Below are 20157 nucleotides of genomic sequence, written 5' to 3'. Positions count from 1 at the left end.
ATTAGTGGAGATGTTTTACAATTTGGCCTTAATCTCTCTGTGTCTCAGTTCGACAGCTATATAATGGACAAAATAATATTACCTAATCTCACAGGGGTGTAGTGAAGATCAATTTTGTGAAGATCAATTCATTAATGTTTGTGAAGCACTCTGATACCATAGTGAGAACACCTCAGTAGTAATAATTTTGTATTCAGAGCAGGGTCTGGATGGTGTGCAGAGAATAAGCTAGGGCACCTAGTACAATGGGTCATAGTCCATGACTAATACTCCTAGGCACTACAGTAATACAAATAAATAAATAAATACATAAATAATAAGAAAAATATTGAGTAATTATTCATACAGTGAATGAGGCAGGGATTCTGTGGAAAAAAATAGTATGTGATTATGTAATTGCAGACTATACCATAAGGAATATGACAGAGCACATGAGGATCAAGTGAAGACTGCACAGGTAACCTTAGTTTTAGCATTTCCTAACATTCAAGTACTTGACTTTGCAACCTTAAGTGTTCTTTTAACATAGTTATTATGGATGTAATAAAACATCTACATTTATCCACAGACACCCCACTCATGGGACTCACCTCAAAGCAGCGCACTGCCATGAAATAGAAATCATCACGACTGCTTTGATTTAATGATAACGCTTCCTCCATCCTGGAGAGATACCCTTCCAGGTGTTCCTTCACATCGTCTAGTCTAGGAGGAAATGGATGTAACTTATAAAACTGAATATACCCATCGTGCATCTGTGAGTAAATTTAGTTAATATAGTTAATCTGGCTGGGAGGAAGCGCTGGAACTAACCTGCACCGAAGCAGCATTTTCAAAAGGGAGGACTTGACAGTAGGACTCGGGTCCATGCACTCTTCAAAGGGCGACAAGTCACTCGTTGGTTTGTACACTGAAACCAAGATGTAGAATGGATTACTTTTTTCTTTTTGAGCATGAGACCAGATCCCCATCTGGTGTGAATCAGCCACAGCTACACTGGAGTCAATGGGTCCCCAGCTGGGTATGAACTGACCCTATCTACACTGGAACCCATGGGCCAGGTCCCCAGCTGGCGTCAATCGTCCGAAGCTCCATTGGAGTTAATGGGGCTAGACCCCCAGCTGGTGTGAATTGCCCTAAATTCTCCAACACCAGAGGGCACATAGAAAGAACCACATATTTAGTGTTTGTTTTTTTCAGTCTCATGATTTTAAAGTCACTGTCATGAGTTTTGGGGCCTGACTCAGGATATCTGAACAACTGAGATTGGCGGGATCGAGCCGTTCCCGTGTTACACACATCACTCACCCTTTCTAACCCCTTGATGTTCTGCGTTAGAAGGTTTGCAAGCCACGAACTTAATCAGTTGTTCGATGATCTCTGCAGATGGTGGGATTTTGTCCCCAAAACAGTAACTACTGACAAATTCCACAAAGAAGGAGTTGCACTTCCTCCTGAATTTGTTGTGATTTGCAACTGCCTCCCTAGGGCGAGAAAAAGATTATTTTTTAAAATGTCACTGTTTTAATATACAATGTAGCAGACAAAATCATAATGGCTGGAAGATGAATCTAAATATATTGAGAGTGGAAAAAAGACAAAAAAAATTAACCGTGAGGGTGAGTAACCATTGGAACAAATTACCAAGGGAAAAAGAAGTTTTGCCATCATATAAAATCTTTAAATCAAGACTGAATGTATTTCTGAAAGATCTGCTATAGTTCAAGCCAAAGTTATGTGCATGATGTAGAAACCACTGGGTGAGATTCTCTGGCCTTATGATCTAATGGTCCCTTCTGGCCTTAAAAATCTATGAATCTACAAATCTCTCTGTGCTGAAACATGCACATAGCTCCACAACTGCTGCTAAAGTTAAGAGGATTTGGTGTGTGTACCGAGAGTAGACTTCTGTTCCGCAAACAGGGCCTTGCCATAGAACAGGAGGTCCTACAAGGAGCTTGGCGAGCACGCACACCTATTGTGGAATACACATGAGCAATCACCCGAAGAAGCAGCAATCATTCTGGACAACTGTCAGTAACTCAGATTAACAGTTGCTAAACAAGTGTCCCAAATCACAGAGTCAGGCAACTGTACAATACCTGGTGACCTGGGAGGCGGTGGGCGTGTAATCCTCGGGGACGCTCTTCTTGCAGATCTTGCACTGCCTGATGTTCCACTCCCGGATGCACTGAGTGCAGAAAATGTGACCACAGGGCAGCTCAGCCGGGTCAGTGATCTCGTTCTGGCAGCTTTTGCATTTGTTCACACCCTTCCTGAAAGACACCACAAAAGCAAGATGCAATTCACGGGGGTCTGATTCTCCGCTGCCTTGTGCCTTACAGAGTCCATAAAATAAATAATAATTAATAAAGACTTGCATAGCTGGGCCCAAGCTCCACGGCAATATACATAAGCCTGACTGTCAAAGAGTGGCTGGCTCCTTTAAATGAAGCAGGTCCTGCGCCGCTCCACCAGAACAGGTGCTTCCAGTTTGGCCAATTAAAATGCAGAGCAGTATCTGGGGCTACAAAGGATCAGGGAGAATCAGAGAGGGAGGACATCCCTGAAGGAAGCTGCAGGAGGTTCATGGGGAAAGGCCAAAGGCAGAGGAGCAGCAGAAGGGTTCACTGGCTGACCTCCCCAAGCCAAAGAGCCAGGGCCAGAAAGGTTTGAAGGCAAGGGGAGCAGTGGAGGAGCTTACCCACTGACATCGCCACCTACGAGAGCTGGAAAAGTTAGTGTAGTAGGAGGAGTGATGGATGCTCCCTTGGTGAAGATGATCTCCCAGCAGAGAGACTGGGGGAGTGTGGGTGGGCATTGATACTGGAAAGAGAAGAGTTGCACTCCAGCTGGAAGGGCTGGCGTGGTTTTCCTGGTAGAAGAACAGGAGACAACCAACAAAGAGCCCCAGTGTGGTGGAAGGTGCCAGAGAGTGGTATTTAAGGTCTATATGTACTGTGGGACTCTTGTTCTGGATTCTTTGCACTAGGTTTTTATAATAAATTGGCCCCAAGGAGGAATACTTTTGAGGCAAGAGAGCTGTTGGGGAGTTGTAAGGGGCCTGAGGGGAGAAATGGGGAAATAAGCCTGGTGTGAAGGTGCCCAGCCACAAGGGGGCACTGACAGGAGGGGGAGTTGTTCACATCCATGGTACATAATGCAAAATGCTTTGTGTATGTGTGGGTATAGCACTGAATGCTGAGTCAGGTATCCCATGGTATGTGGGAGGCTGCAAGCAGGTTTCAGGGGGTCCTCCAAGCAGGGACAGTGTTAGACTCGCTGGGGCTCAGGACAGAAAGCCGAAGCCCCACCACATTGGGCTGAAGCCTGGGACCCTAACTCTGCCACCCAGGGCTGAAGCCAAAGCCTGAGCAGCTTGGCTTCCCGGGGAGCCCTGTGGCATGGAGACCCAGGCAATCGCCCTGCTTGCTACCCCCTAATGTCGGCCCTGGCTTTTATATGCAGAAAACAAGTTATTGTGGCACAGGTGGGCCATGGAATTTTATAGCATGTTGTGGGGGGACCTCTGAAAGAAAAATGTTGAGAATCCCTGACAATATTTTTGTTAACTTGCAAGTGTAATTAATAGACACATTGCCTGCGAAAGATGCCCTTATTGAAAATTTACCCACAACGGTCTTTTTGCTTGTTTGCTTGACTTACACAAGGTAGGTGGTAGCAGCATTGTTGCAGCATCTCTTCAGCACTTTTGTCACATCTTCAAAAATCTTTGCTGGTTTACCATCTTCAATATCGTACAGTAACTACAGAAAATAAAGCATAATGCATGTCATTGCATTCTAAGTGATACAAGAAGTATTTAAAAAGTTACATTAGCAAAAGCAAGCTCTCAAAAGTTAGGATATGCCAGAATCAAGGTTGCCCATTCAACCTTAACTCTACCCCTTTAGTCTTGTATAAGATCACATAGGAAGTCTAGGGCAGAGCCCAGACTAGATCCCAGGTCTCCTGAGTCCCAGCCCAGAGACTTAAATACACTCCCTCATTCACTGTTCATTCTGTGCACTGAATGAGGCTGGAGTCTGACAGAACCCATAGCACATGATCATGTAATTAAAGATTATATCATAATGCAGAAGCATCGGGGCTGAATTAAGGTTGCAAAGGTTTTCAGAGAGATCTGGGGCCAAACTTTGCAAACTTGGGTGCCCAATATTACACACACATCTCCATCACTGGGAACACCAGCTGAGGATGGCTGGTCAAAACATGTTGTCAGCAGAAAATTGGCTTATTTACTGAACAGAAACTTTAATGGGTGTTGTCTGTGTTCCTGAAAAAAACTCGTTTTTTTGTCAGAAAACCAAAACCCGGAAACCTGGAAATTATATTTTACACTGTAACACCAAGATGCTATTTTGTGTCATCTAATACCAAAACTATTGAAAATCATAACCAAAACGTGGAAATTTTGAATTTTTCAGCTTTTGTTTCAATTTGGAATGAAGCCAAATTTTCAAATCCTGTGCCAAACATACTTTCTGTCCTGTGCAAGGCTCTAATTCTGGGGTGAGGACTGCAGACAGCCTTAGTGTAGTGTGCACAGGAGATGGGGACGGTAAGTGGGGGAACTGTCCAGGGTCAATGCAGCTTGGTCCACCTGCAGGCTACCTCCTCATCCCTTGTGGGGACACCACGTCCCATGTGGGTGAAGGACAGGGTTGGGTGAATCCTCAACTGATGTGTGAATAATGGATTATTCAGAGCTAGGTGAATAATGGATTTTTCAGTTTGCTGGCAATTCCGAAAAAATTGGGGAAAAATGAGCTTTGTGTCAAATTTGTTTGGTAAGGAACAAAACATTTTGGAGAAAGCCAAAATATTTTGTTTTGATTTCGACCATTTTAATTGTATTAAAAAGTAAAATTAAAGGAAATTTTGAAATTGAAACAAAAAAATTGAAATATTTTGATTTTTTCCCTGAAATAATTTGGAAAAACTGACATGAAGCATTTTGGTATTGCCAACTCTGCATTTTTCTCCAAAAAAAATTTTGGATGAAAAAGTTCTTCTAGCGGTCCTCCCGATCTCAGCTGGGTCCTAGGGGGCTGTAGCCTCTTGTTCCATGCGGTTTCAAAGGGGCAGTGGGGCACAATTTTATACACCTACATTCCAGAGGAAGACAAACTGCTTCACAACGAGCTTTAGCAGCTTCTCGTCCATATTGGTTTCATCGTGTAGCAGGTGATCGATGAGCAGGTAGACGATGTTGGTACAATTCCACTGGTGTCTGAAAAAGAGACAGAATTGCCTCACTGAGAGTAGCTGCACCTTGTCTGCTGGGAAAAATAATTCTTCCCCACATCTTTGGACAAAACCAGCCACCTGGAGATAGGAACTGAACATGTAAACCGGTCCTTCAGCTCATAATCCCCTCAGGCTGGGTGTGATGGCTTGCAGTCAGGGACTGTTCAACTGTTACTAGCTCTTCAGGGAAGCTTACAAAATGAAGGGGAAGCTGATACAAGGGGGAATCAAAGGGGGAAAAAACCTTTGTCCTTTCCTCTGCTGTCTGCGTAAAGCTTGGAAAGCCTCGGTGGGATTATGGCCCAGGGTTTCTGAGTGGATTTGCTCTATCTTTGTGGCTAGAACAAGCTCTGGAGAAAGGGCCATGACACGAGTAATATCTGGGGTTTTAATAGGAATGTAGGACTGGAAGGGACAACTTGGGCTGTGGAGTCCAGTCCCTGCTATCACTGGCAACCCTGTCAGATAATCCTTTTCATAAATTTATCAAGCTTCATCTTCAAACCAGTTAGGGTGTTTGCTCCCCACCACTGCCTCTATTGGGGGCTCTTTCAGAACCTCCCTTTCTCTGATGACTGGAAACCTTCTTCTCATTTCCAGCCTAATTTCAGCCATGGCCAGTCTGTCCCCATTTGTTCTTGTGCCCACACTGTCCTTTAGCTTCAATAGCTCTTCTCCCTCCCTGGTGTTTAATGTCACCCCTCCCACTCCCAGTGTATTTATAGTGAGCAATCCCGATCCACTCCCAGCCTTCGTTTAGTTAGGCTCAAGAGGCCAAGCTCTTTTGGACCTGGTCTACATTGACGCTGTAAGTTGATCTAAGTTACACTAGTTAAGTTACGTAAGTAATGTAAGTCGACGTACCTTAGGTCAACTTACAGCGGTGTCCACACTATGCTATGTTGCTGGGAGATGTTCTCCTGGTGACATAGCTTCTGCCTCTCATTGAGGGGGATTACAGACGTTGACAGGAGAGTGCTCTCCCATCAATTTAGCATATCTTCAGCAGACCTGCTAAATCGATGCCGTTGCATCGATGGCAACGGAACCGATTTAGCATGGCAGTGAAGACAAGCCTTTAGTCTCCTGTCCTCAGACAGGTTCTCTATTCCCCTGAGCATCCCTTTCTCAGTTCCTGGTCCAGATTCTTGTCCCAGCTGGTGAAAGCACTCTCCAGCGCACACACCCAATTCTACAATATTAAAATACTCATTTCCAAAGGCAGGATTTGCACCAGCAACACAAGTAGCCAGCTGTGTGCAGGTGACATAAAATATTGAACCTTGAATCACAAGATGAGCCTGTTCCAGTAATGGCTCTGATCCTCCATAGACTGGTGCCCTGCCTCATTATTTACATACGTGTAAAACATTCCCACTGGTGTGAGGGGGGAGTCTGATGTAGCAGACGTTTACATCCAGTCTGCGCAGGTGTAAACAGCATCACAGAGGACGAGGAAGGGGGACATCAGGGACGAGTGAAGGGATCTAGGATGGTTACATTTGAACTAACAGAGTAACACAGCTGGCTTTTATCTTCTGTGCAGGCCGGCCACTAGTGAGGCCACAGCAAACACTGAGCCACCATCTGACAGAGTTGATTGGAACATGGAGGTTTTTCCCCCGTGGAAAATTATGACTTTTCACTGAAAAAACAAACCCCCCAATTTTTTCAGTAACTGAAGTTTTTGGTAAAAAAAATTGCAAAAAATCAAAATTTTTTAAATTTTTAGTTTGCAAGTTTTTCTGTATAAATTCAGAATATTTGGAGAAAATCTGACACTTTTTGCAAAAAAATTGTTTAATGGCAAACCCATCTTTTTGTCTGGGAAAATAAAGGTTTAACAGAAAATTTTTGACTATTATGTGTTTTAACAAAGTTTATATTCTTTAAAATACATAGACATGATTTTGGTGGGAGGGGGGTAACACTCACAATACGCTCTTCAATAATTTCCTTTTGTTACAGTAAAGTCTCATCTGGTAGTCGTCCAATGTGATCAGCTCCAGAATGTGCTTAATGGACTTGATCCTTTTCAGCCAGCTCAGGCAGGCGTTGAATGGCAGAAGCTCCTTCTCTGTGGGCTGCAGCTGCTTCAGGATGATGCTCACGGCATCAAGAGCTACAAACTAAAATGACATTTAAAAACAAATCCTGTGAGTTTCAGAGCTAGCCATTGTGTTTCAGGGTAGGAAGCATAGAGCAGATAAAATGACAGGGCAGGAGTATCGCTTGCTGAAGAACTGAAGCAACAGAACTGGAGCTGGTTACGAAGGAACGACCTGTGGCTGCCCACACATATATATACACGCACACACAGGCAAGACATGATCATCAGCAGGGAGCAGCAAAGACCCTTACCATCTGAGCTAAAGGGATAACCCCATTAATGGCAAGAAAGGAGTAGCAGCCGAGATAAAATCACGACTGCTGCACCAGTGTGTTACACATCCAGCTGCCGAGGCAAAGGAACAAGCAGTACCTTAGTGGAACAGAGGGAGAGAAATCCCACACTTGTTTACAAGCAGTGCACACCATAATGGAGTGCCACAGAATATCATTCCCCCTCCTCTTCAGGACCTAAGTGCCCTGAGTTGAGGATCTTGTTACTTAACCAAGTTTGAAGCCTGATCTAATTCCCCATGAAATCAATCCACCTTCCCACTGACATCAAGGGGAGTGGGAGCCAGCCCTTAACCATGTTATTAAACTGGTTCAAGCTGCCTTGGATTTAAGCTGGTTTGGCTTGTTATTGTGGACAAGGCCAGGGCAGGGATAAGCCATTTTTAAAGAGTGGTTAAAACTGGTTTGGATAATACAGCTTCTGGTCCAGTGTTGACAGCACTTGCATCAAACAAAACCAGCTTAAAATTGTAGTGACCATCTCCCAGTGCAATGAACGTTATATGATAAAAAGCACATGTGACTCGGCAGCAGCACTGCTGAGAAGGATCTGGGATTTTTGGTGGATCACAACCTCAACACGAGTCAGCAGGGTGAAACTATTGCAAAAAAAGCAAACGCAGTTTGGGGTTGCAGTAACAAAGGCATAGCATGCAAGTCATGGGAGGTGATAGTACCGCTCTACTCAACGCTAATTAGGCCTCGGATGGAGTAGTGTGTCCAATTTTGGTCACCAATGCATAGAAAGGATGTAGATAAGTTATGACTATTGGCTCTATACCTGGATTTCAAATGTTTGCTTCTGGGGTAAGGCCCACAAGGTATTTGCCTACACATCTTGGAAGGGCTATTCAAATTGAGTGGCCCATCAAAAGAACATTTAACTCACAATGGAAGATGCCCATCTACCTTGAATGGACTTTCCTGTGAATGTGCTGTTTGAGATATAGGTAATGGCTTCTACTGCATCCAAGCAGAATCATGCATGGACATGTGACTTGCCCATGTGACTTCAAATACTATCTTGTCACCTGTGATTTTCCACTAGCTGTGCTGAGGGCTTTGTTTGAAACAAGGGGTTTCCCTCCACATAGCAGAAGCTATAAAAGGCCCTCCATTTTGCCTCTTTCCTGCTCCACCCTCTGGACTATGGACTTATACTAATGGGAGCATTCAAACCAAGGGAATGAGGACCTTTCAAGGATTTGGAAGCAACCAGAGACTTGACTTAGACCAGCAGTTTATTCCATCACTGCTACAATCCTGAACCAAGAATTTTGCATTTATTGTATGTATTTGATTCCTTTAACCAATTTTAACTCTCACCTTTCTTTCTTTCTTTTTATAAAAAAAACCTTTTGATTTTAGCTAACAAAAGATTGGCATCAGTGTGATTTTTGGGTAAGATCTAAGTTATATATGGACCAGGGTGTGTGGCTGGTCCTTTGGGATCAGAAGAACATTTTGTTTGATGAGACTGGTTTTAAAGAAACACTCGTCTTTAAATCCAGTGTTTTTGGTGGTAATACAAGGACTTGTATTACCACCATACAACCCTGATATTCTATGGTTCTATGATTAAAATACCTAAGAAAACTGCGTTCCTGACTTGTTGTTCGCCAGTGTGGTGCAACAGAAGTTTACTTTTGTTGCTGGTTTGGTATATCCTATTGAAGATTAACCACCAGTTTTGGGGTGTATCTGCCCTATTTCTCAGGGGTTTGGCCTGAATTTGGTATTCTCAGTTGTGACCCATGGAGGCACGGTTACAGGCTGCCATAAAAAAAGACGGAGAAAAGTTGTTCTCTCTTGCCACAGAGGGCAGGACAAGAGGCAATGGGTTCAACCTATAGCATATCAGATTTAGATCAAATCTCAGGAAAAACTTCCTAATTGTAAGAACAGTAGGACAATGGAACAAACGGCCCAGAGACGTCCTGGAAGCTCCTTCACTGTAGGTTTTCAAAAGGAGACTGGATCCATCTGCCTTGGATGGTTTAGGCACAACAAATCCTGCATTTTGGCAGTGGGCTAGACCAGTGGTTCTCAAAGCTGGTCCGCCGCTTGTTTAGGGTAAGCCCCTGGTGGGCCGGGCTGGTTTGTTTACCTGCTGCGTCCGCAGGTTCGGCCGATCACGGCTCCCACTGGCCGCGGTTCGCCGCTCCAGGCCAATGGGGGCTGCGGGAAGGGCAGCCAGCACATCCCTCGGCCTGCATCGCTTCCCGCAGCCCCCATTAGCCTGGAGTGGCGAACCGCGGCCAGTGGGAGCCGCTATCGGCCGAACCTGTGGACATGGCAGGTAAACAAACTGGCTCGGCCCAGCCCGCCAGGGGCTTTCCCTGAACAAGCGGCGGACCAGTTTTGAGAACCACTGGGCTAGACTATATGACCCTTGTGGTCCCTTCTAACCTATGGTTCTACAGATTCTATGATTGGAAGCGGAGAAATACATGGAGGATTCCTAGAATTAGAGATTACCACTGTGATCACCTAGTTTGACTTCCTGCCTAACACAGGCCATAGGACCTTCCTGAATTATTTCCTCTTTGAACTAGAGCAGATCTCTTAGAAAAACATCCAATCTGGATTGAAAAATTGCCAGTGATGGAGAGTCCACCATGACCCTTAGTAAATTATTCCAATGGATAATTCCTCTCACTGTTAAAAAATTATACCTTATTTCCAATCTGAACTTGTCTAGCTTCAACTTTGAGCCACTGGGTCTTGTTATACTTTTATTTTCTAGACTAAAGATCCAATCATCAAATATTTGTTCCCCATGTTGGTACTTATAGTCTTTACTCAACTCACCCCTGAGCTTTCTCTTAATTGAGCTCCTTGATTGTATCACTCTATCACCTGTGGACACCAGAACTGGACCCAGTACTCCAGCAGCAGTCACACCAGTGCCAAATATAAAGGTAATGCAACCTCCCCACTCCTACTCAAGATTCCCCTGTTTATGTATCCTGGCATTGCATTCGCTCTTTTGCTAACAGCATCACACTGGCAGTTCATGATAAGCTGATTAATCACCATGACCCCCAAATCTTTTTCAGAATCACTGATTCACAGGATAGAGTCCCCCATCCTGTAAATATGCCTACATTCTTTTTTCCTATACATATGCATTTAGCTGTATTAAAATCCATATTTTTTTCTTGCACCTACCTTACCAAGAAATCCAGATCGCTCTATATCAGTGACTGTTCTCCATTATTTACCACTCCCCCAATCTTTGTGTCAACTGCAAATTTTATCAGTGATGATTTGATGTTTTCTTCCAGATAATCAATAAAAATGTTGAATAGCGTACGGTGAAGGACCAGTCCTTGTCGGATCCAGTAAAAACACCCACTTGATGATGATTCTCCATTTACAATTATATGTTGAAAAGATCTACAATGAAAAACTATTCAGATAACCTCGCTCACCATTTTAGTTGTGTCTTCTTCATAAACTTTCAGCAGCTCACTGGTTAGAGTCTCCTCATTCTTTACTAAATTGATGAATAGCTGATAATTCTCTTGTAGGTAGAAATATTCAATGTGCAACCAAATCAGGGAAAACCCCACGTTGTCATGTGCCAAAGAGGTGCAGAGCCGCTTCGCACCCGTTACGAGAACATTAGACAAAATCTGGTGATAAAATAAAAAGTATTATTTCTACTCATCGTCAACCACAAGAATAGAGATTGACCCATAGAATTAAGTTCTCTGTTGCTGCTGTGTTTAATGAAAGATGTATGAAACTCTTACCCCAGTCAAAAATGTTGTTAAAATGCAGTTAAAGTTGAGAGCACTTAGCAGTAATTTAAGAGCAAATACAGTGTTTCAGTAAAGTGCATTTATCAAAAAACAGCAGAAGCGGACAGGAAGTGGTTTTATTTTTGGCAGAAAATTTTGACTGTTAAAAATCCAAAACCTTTTTTCCAAAAACCTGAGGCAAGACCTTTTCAATAAAATAAAAATCTACAAAAAATTGAAAATATTCTGCATGAGCTGGCAATCTGCCCCCAATGACCTCAATGGAGTAAGGGCTGATTAACACCAGCTGTGGATCTGGCCCTAAGTTTTTTATTTTTTTCTGCATTAAGTTTAAATTGTCCGCGATACCATTGGTAACCCCATCCCAACCATTCAGCCTGGTGATGTTTAAAAGTGCTTTTCTGCAGAAACCCGTTTACCTCATAAACCTGAACATCTTGCCCTGGAAAAGCCATCCTCACAAAATCACTGGCATAATGCTGAACCATTTCTGGACTATTGCCATCTGGCACCGGCATGTTCATGATAGAGCTTTGAAACATCTCAGCAGAGTCCATAGTAGGGTCCTTTGGATAATCTAGGATGACACAGAATGAGCAAAGGAGAGGGGCTTATTGAATTATAGTAAATCACTATAAATATTGTTTAGTAATTATTAATATGCAAGTGAATGTGGGACAAGAGTATAAGCATGGCAGGGCAATGGGAATCCTGTTTTTCTCCATTATAAATGGTTACTTGTTTGAATTATGATGCGGTGTTCTAGGTCATTTTAGTTGGGTGGGGAGGCTCTAGGTCATTCTAGCTGGGTGGGGAGTGGAGCAATTGTGATTCCTTCAAGCAATGAAGGACTGGAGTTCGCAAAGGACAAGGAAGTTCGGACAGTCTAATAGGGCAATCTTCAATGAGGAACTCTTTCCCCCACCAGCAAGACTCCTTTAAGGAGCAAAAGTTTAAGCATAGGCCCTACTGATTTGCATGTCTGAGAGTACCTACATCCCCAGATCTATCTGCAGATTCCTTTCCCAAGTCACTGATTTACAGGATACAGTCCACCATCTGGTAAGAGTGACCTATATTCTTTAATACTTGCATTTGACTGCATTACAATTAGAGCTGATTGGAAAATCAATTTCTGTCCCATGGAAAATTTTGACATTTTGCATTTTTTGTCACAAATCATAACAAAAAGCCAAAATCTGAAAATTGTGACAAAATTAAGTTATGATTTTTTTGGTTTGGGACAATCAAGATGATTAATTTTGATAAATTTGCAATGGTTTATTTTGATTTGACCATTTTTAATTTAATTTTTTATGTATAAAAAACAAAAACATCAAAACAATGTCATTTAGAACCAAAAAAAAAATGAATGAAACTTTTATTCTGAAAACGTTGAAACAAGATGCTTTGACATTTTCTAGGTTTCAGAGTAACAGCCGTGTTAGTCTGTATTCGCAAAAAGAAAAGGAGTACTTGTGGCACCTTAGAGACTAACCAATTTATTTGAGCATGAGCTTTCGTGAGCTACAGCTCACTTCATCGGATGCATACCGTGGAAACTGCAGCAGACTTTATATACACACAGAGAATATGAAACAATACCTCCTCCCACCCCACTGTCCTGCTGGTAATAGCTTATCTAAAGTGATCATCAGGTGGGCCATTTCCAGCACAAATCCAGGTTTTCTCACCCTCCACCCCCCCACACAAATTCACTCTCCTGCTGGTGATAGCCCATCCAAAGTGACAACTCTTTACACAATGTGCATGATAATCAAGTTGGGCTATTTCCTGCACAAATCCAGGTTTTCTCACATCCCCCCCACCCCATACACACACAAACTCACTCTCCTGCTGGTAATAGCTCATCCAAACTGACCACTCTCCAAGTTTAAATCCAAGTTAAACCAGAACATCTGGGGGGGGGGGTAGGAAAAAACAAGAGGAAACAGGCTACCATTTTCTAGTTTTCCCCAATTTGTTTTCTAACAACATTTCATCTAAATTAACACAATTTCATGAAAAATTTCAGTTCTCAAGATGGCATTTTCTGACACCAAACTGTTTTGATTAAAATTTTTCAACCAACTTTACTTAAGCACAACCAAGACTCCAAGTGATGGACATTCCACCCCATACCTAGGGGAGCTGGGCCAATGGTTAATTTCCCTCCCTGTTAAAAATGTACTAATTTCCTGTGTGAATTTGTCTCACTTCAGATCCCATGCAGTGGATCTTGTTCTGCTTCTCTATGCTAGACTACAGAGCTCTCTTTTATGGGAAATCTCCATCCCACGTAGCTCTTCTAGAAACCTGATCTGGATTAACCTTGGCAAAAGAGAGAGGAGAATTGGGTCCCATATTTTCTTTTGCAGTTAATTTTAATAGATGCAGAAAGTGTGAAGTTACCTTTCACCCGATGGACTGTCTCCCATATCTTGTCCAGGCGAGCTTTCAGAACCCAGCTGAATGGAAAGCAGCACAACATGGACAGGCTGGGGTCTTCACTCATTGACAACACGGAAATCTTAGCATCAGGGGCCCTTGCGTGTTTAAAAACAAAGAAACATATACACACCCACATACACATTTATATATATAAAAGAGAGAGAGAGAGAGAGAGTTAAGCAATTTAGAGATGTGTCTTATTCCCCTCAGTCATCTCTAGACATGTTCTTCATTTAAAAGATAAACATGCCTACAAAGGAATTCAATAAAAAAGAGAAACTGCCAGGTGGGATCAGAGCCAAGGTCAGTCTAACTCGATCTCCTCTCTCCAACAGCACCAGATGCTGCAGAGGAAGGTGTCAAAACCCACAGGAGTAGATGGGAGGTAATCTGCCTCCCACATTAGGTGTCTAACAATTAGAAATTGGTTTAAGCATTGAAACATAAGGTTTAATATCCTTTCCAAACTTTTTGTCAGCATTCAATATGTTAACTCTGAATATTCTTGTGATCCTTAGAAATGTCCAGTCCCTTTTTGAATCTTGTTAAGTTCTTAGCCTCAATGACTTCCTGTGGCAGTAAGTTCCAGAGGATAATTACATGTTGTGTGGGGGAAAAAATATTTCCTTTGATTGGTTTTGAATTTGCTGCCTTTCAATTTCATCTATTGTCCCCTTTGTAAAAGGGTGGTCTGCCCCTTTAGGGGCCATAGGCCTGGGGCCAGCCAGCCTATTGTTCTATCTGACCTGGCTAGGAAGGGGTCAAGTGTTCTCTCTAAAGGGCTGAGAGTACTCAGTCAGCGAAGAGGCTGGCTCCTGTGACTTACTCTGCAGCAGACAAATGCAGAGTGAAAGGCCTCTGGGCCCTTACAGCAGGGGAATAACTTTGTTTTGTGTTAGTTTGTGAATTAATAAACTGTGCCCAGGGGGAGGGGCCTGAAAGAGATCAGTGATTAGGACTAGATGACCCTTGTGGTCCCTTCTAACCCTGTGGTTCTATTATTCTAAAACTCCCTTCTGATTTTTAAATCTATGGATCTATAAATACTCCTCCTCCTCCTAACACTAATAAATAATGATGCATATAAAAACTGGCAGAAATGACTTTGCCTGTAATTCTGTGCACATATTTGTCTGGGATTACTTGTGTTTAAATAGAACTACTAAATTTCTGGCTTCCAATACAGTGAGTTCCATACAGTTCTGATACAGTGAGTTCCATGGCTTAATTCTTCTATACATTTGTTGCTTTCCCACTTCCTTGCGCATGTACTTATTTAATAAACACACTCTCCACCATGTTTCCCACTCAGATCTAATCCTGAGAGTCCGAGCTTTCCTAGTGGTTTCTTACTTGCTAGTATACTTAATCTTCAGAAATGATTCATCTTTGAACATCTGGAGCCAGAGGTCAGAGAAAGGAGTTTCTTGAGAGATATGATCCAAGTTGTTGTTTGCATCAATTATTGCTAGAATTTGAGCAAACATATTTGCCACAATGTCTTCCAAATGATTCCAGACAGCATGTCTTAAAAACAAGGAAAAACATATCTTATAAAATAATTCTTTCACCTCCCCCTGCTTAATCAGCTCATTCTGTGTGTCTGTAACATGAGGGTTGCTTTGCAGGGCTGGGCCCTAAGATACAACTATGTAAATATCCAACAATCATAGTCATCATAGAATCATAGACTATCAGGGTTGGAAGGGACCTCAGGAGGTCATCTAGTCTAGGCCCCCTGCTCAAAGCAGGACCAATCCCCAATTTTTGACCCAGATCCCTAAATGGCCCCCTCAAGGATTGAACTCCCAACCCTGGGTTTAGCAGGCCAATACTCAAACCACTGAGCTATCCTTCCCTCCCTCCTTCCCGTCCACACAGGACAAAACAGGGAGCAAATTTAGCATTGGCTGGGTGATGTCTCTCAAGCAGTTTGGGAGTCAGCTGGCTGCAATGGCTGAATACCATAAATATGAATTTCCAAAACTTTCAAGTTATTTATCTGCAGGGTTCGGCACATTTCATTCAGCTGATCAATTTTGTTCTTGTTACAAAGAAGACCCTTTAACTGTCGAATGACCTAAGATTTTGTTGCCAATACCCCTGATTAATTGTGATTTTTAAAACATATGCTAGTCTTCTATATAAGTTCTTATACCACCTCATCACAAACCCAAGCCCCTTACAGTAATCCTTTAAGTGACGTGAAACAAACATATCACATCTCTTTGGTATTCCAAAAAAATGGAACTATTTGAAATTCAAATGGCCAACATGATGCAGCTATAGAAGAACATACAACGTTACCTGAATGAAGTGCCTTCAAGTATGAACTCACTAGACAGAGCTCTGCGGAAAATCCACTCTCTAGGCTCCTTACTCAGCTTCTCTCGTTCTTGTAAAAGGTTACAAATTCTCCTTTTCAAGATGACCATAAAATGATGAGCAACTAGCCATAAAAGAAAAATAAATCACTTTATCTCACAATAGGGCTGATCAACATTTTCTTAATCGCAAAAAGAAAATAGTTGTTTAGTTGTGTTTTCAACTAAATGAAAAATAGGGCAGAAAGCCTCTGCTTTCCTCACATTTTTGATTTTTTGACAGAAAACCCAAAACCTGAAAATTTTCAGCCAAAAACGTTTTGGATTACAGCAGTTTTGGGCCAATTCTTTTTCCAGTTTTCAGGTGTTTGGTTTCTGGACAAAAAGTTGAAATTTACCATGTGGGAGGGGAAAAAATATTTTCAAGGCCACTCTCCTAAAAACATTTCCTGTTTGTCTTTTTTGAAACAGTTCCTTTGGCCTAAGCAATCTGACCTTCCAACTGGAATCAAGAAACTCTTAGATAAAGGGGTCACGGAAAAAAGTGAGCTGTAGCAACTGAGGGTTCCATGTGGCTCTCAGGTCTGGTCTACACTAGGGATTTACATTGGCATAGCTATGTCTCTCAAGCAGGTGAAAAATCCACACCCCTAAGAGATGTAGCTATACTGACCTATCCCCTGGTGTAGGCAGCATTAGGTTGATGGACAAATTCTTGCGTCGACTTAGTTATTGCCTCTCAGTGAGAGGGATTACCTGCACTGATGGTACCCATCGGCGTGGGTAGTGTCTACACTAAAGTGCTACAGCAGTGCGGCTGCGCAGTTGCAGCGTTTTAAGTGTAGACAAACCCTCACTTTTTTTCAGTTACTCTGGTGTAGATCTGTCATTATACCATTGAATTCAGTGCAATTACGTCCATGTTGTAGCAAAACCCACTCCCACCTGGGCTAGAAACTGAAGCAGTCCACTAGTATTTAAAGGTACAGCTGGTTAGAACTTCTTTTCTCCCCATGGAAGATTTTGACTTTTCAGCCAAAAAAAAATCTAAAATGAAAAAATGTTGATTCTGAAATGCCACCATGGTGCCTCATGGGAGTTATCGTTTGTGTGCCTGTGACCGAGAGCTGGCTGTAGCACCCTGATCACTGACATCACGGCAATACAGAAAAGCCTGCAAGCTTGGCTGGGAGGAATTAAACACTTTCCCTTGGTTGATTACAAAAACCTGTGTGGTAACTGCTGGATTGATGACAATTAGCAGGAATGGGGAGAATATAATGGGGAGGAACAGGAAGTGGGGGAAGAGCTCAGAGGGTGAGTTGTGCAGAGGAGAGAAGCTGTGTAGAAGTCTCCTCCTGCAGTGTCCCTGTGTCATGTTTTGTTTGCTGGAGAACTGAAGAATAAAGGTATACATGATGAAAAGGAAACAGCCTGGGCATATTTGTGTTTTAGGGACCGTGGAAACAACCTATGCAATGAGGCACACTGGATAGCTGAAAAAGCATCCTGTGTTTTAGGGACCATGGAAACAACCTATGCAATGAGGCACACTGGATAGCTGAAGAAGCGTCCTGTGAAAAGTGCCCCATAGCTCCATTCTCCTCTATGGGCCAGGCAACTCAGCCAGATGACATCTCGCACGATGCACTATGGTGTCTCCACTTCCTGAGGCACCAAGATATATCATAGGACTCCCATAGTCAGAGAGCATCATGGGAAATGTAGTCCAGCTGGGAGCCCAGCCCGCAGAAGAGAAAGAGGGCATGGATGTAATCAAACTACAGCTCCCAAGAGACATTTGGGTGGCATTTCCAAATTGAAAGGTTTTAGATTTTGGCTGTTTGGTTGCTCAGTTTTTCGATGAAAAGTTAACATTTTCCAAGGAAAATGGACACTTTTCAGTGTCACCTGACACAGTGGTTCTCAACCTGTGGCCTGCGGACTGCTTGTGGCTCAATCAGCACAGAACAGCAGCCCATGTGACATCCTCAGAGCCGTATAGGTTGTATTGGATGTGGCCCACAACTGTAAATAGGTTGAGAACCATTGGGCTATAGTTTCTCTCCATTAAAAAAAAGCACCTTCCATCTACTTAGTTTGAAATATTTACACATTAGTTTGTTTAAAGTTGGATCCCATTTAATCACTAAGGACGATTGCACAGTTGCCTTGAATAATTGTGTAGAACATAACAAATGTTGACAGCACAGCAACATGAAAGACCGCCACACTCATTTTTCATTTGATGTCTAAATGGCATATTTTTACCCAGGAATCCACAGCTGTAAAGCTAGTGCCCTAGCTATTGTACCACTAATCCATCCAATTTGTTTTCTTAAAAGTTCTTGTAATGGCCAGTCACACACAAATGCAAGGCCTTTTATTTATACTCACATCTATTTTTGCTCTGAGACTGAAAAAGTGCACCACAGAGAATCTGTATCCTTTCTGTAGCTCGCTGGCTGTTGTCTTTCTTATCTTCCAGCTGGATCACAGCTTTCTGGACACTTTGTTTGATCATGAATTCAGTGTTGATCAGCTGCAGCTGGAAAAATTTTTGGCAGGGCAATGCTATTGTCCCCATATGGCAGATGGGAACTGAGACACTGAGAGACCAAGGGACTGACTCAGGGACACACAGCAAGTCAGCAGCAAAGCAAAGAATTGAATGAAGGTCTTCTGAGTCCCAGGCTAGTGCCCAGAATACTAGATAATCCTTCCTCTTCACTTTCATGGCCACCTGCAGAATGGCATCTGAGCTGCTCCCTGGCAATCTCTGTAGCAGTTTGGGGAGGCACATGCCGCATCTCAGGGCTGCAGTTCCTGTATCTGTCTCATGTTGCCCCATCTCTGCAATATCTGATCACCTTACAAACACCAATGAGTTTATCCCCATGTTGTTGGCAGTGCTATTCCCCCTCCCAGCCACAGGTGGGGAGCTGAAGGCCAGAGACATTCAGTGACTTTCCCCAGGTCACACAGGAAGTCAGTGACAGAGCCAGAAATGGAACCAAGAAGTCCTGAAACTTACTCCTAATGCCTTTCCCACACTACTTAACAAGGGAGGATGGCTGGTGTTCTCTAAAACGCCAGGCGTGATGCCCTGCAACCTTTCCTCCCTTGGGTAGTGAAATCGGAGAAGCAGGGACCTCCCCAATTTGGACCTGTTATTTCTGAAAAGGTGAGACTGGATTTGATAGTTCTAACTTATGGCAGGCAAGATAGATAAAACACTTACATTTTCCTCTGGGGAGTAATTGGCTTTTTGAGCATCTTCAGGGGCAATAGAATCCTCTGGACAACCTTGAATGATGAGCAATTGCATGTTACTTATCTGTTGCATCAAAACCTTCAGATATTAGATACTTAAGGACTGGCAACAGTGTGATTACTGGGTAAAATCGGAGTCCTACATTGACCTGGGTATGTGGCTGGTCCTTTGGATCAGAAGAACCCTTTGTTTGATTAAACTGGTTTTAAATAACCACTCATCATTAACTCTAGAGGTTCAACAAGGGCTGGAGTGCCTAAGGAGACTGCATTTCTGACTTCTTGTTAGCCAGTGTGGTGAGACTGAAGTTACTTTTGTGAGTGGTTTGGTAGCTCTCATGGAAGAATAACCACCGATTTGGGGTGAGTCTGCCCTGTTTCTCAGCAGTCTGGTATTCTCAGTTGTGACCCACTGAGGCACAGTGACAGCCCCTGCCAAGTGTGGGCCCAGTGCGACGGCACCATTGCCAGCATAGTAAACCCAATGACTGCCTCTGACTCCTGCGCAAGTGGACCCGTGGACTGGATGACCCAGGCAGGAGCATGACGGGATTCCCTACCCCCCTCTTACGTCTCTGTGTGGGTGTGTAGCCTAAATCACTACTGAGTCCTCACAGGGAATGCGCGTGGAACCCCACAGCTCCATTTGCACAGTCGCTTTTAAACGT

The 20157-nt window shown here is 43.1% G+C and overlaps 1 protein-coding gene across 1 annotated transcript in view; it reads right to left on the bottom strand.

Annotated features, from left to right (window-relative positions):
• The window catches only part of LOC125637939 (E3 ubiquitin-protein ligase rnf213-alpha), a 144942-nt gene that overhangs the window by 44387 nt on the left and 80398 nt on the right, over positions 1 to 20157 (bottom strand). The window contains exons 30-43 of the mRNA XM_075130130.1: positions 19458 to 19522; positions 18614 to 18764; positions 16200 to 16341; positions 15246 to 15419; positions 13854 to 13987; positions 11861 to 12018; positions 11109 to 11312; positions 7207 to 7400; positions 5134 to 5254; positions 3667 to 3767; positions 2103 to 2276; positions 1309 to 1484; positions 814 to 910; positions 591 to 705 (exon numbers count right to left, since the gene is read on the bottom strand). Coding sequence (XP_074986231.1) covers positions 591 to 705; positions 814 to 910; positions 1309 to 1484; positions 2103 to 2276; positions 3667 to 3767; positions 5134 to 5254; positions 7207 to 7400; positions 11109 to 11312; positions 11861 to 12018; positions 13854 to 13987; positions 15246 to 15419; positions 16200 to 16341; positions 18614 to 18764; positions 19458 to 19522 — 2006 coding nt within the window. The remainder of the gene's footprint in view (positions 1 to 590; positions 706 to 813; positions 911 to 1308; positions 1485 to 2102; positions 2277 to 3666; positions 3768 to 5133; positions 5255 to 7206; positions 7401 to 11108; positions 11313 to 11860; positions 12019 to 13853; positions 13988 to 15245; positions 15420 to 16199; positions 16342 to 18613; positions 18765 to 19457; positions 19523 to 20157) is intronic.

This window comes from Caretta caretta, chromosome 6, assembly GCF_965140235.1.
Source record: "Caretta caretta isolate rCarCar2 chromosome 6, rCarCar1.hap1, whole genome shotgun sequence".
Taxonomy (NCBI): Eukaryota; Metazoa; Chordata; order Testudines; family Cheloniidae; genus Caretta; species Caretta caretta.
Note: the sequence above shows the minus strand (reverse complement) of the source record. Positions and strands in the feature narration are given on the sequence as shown.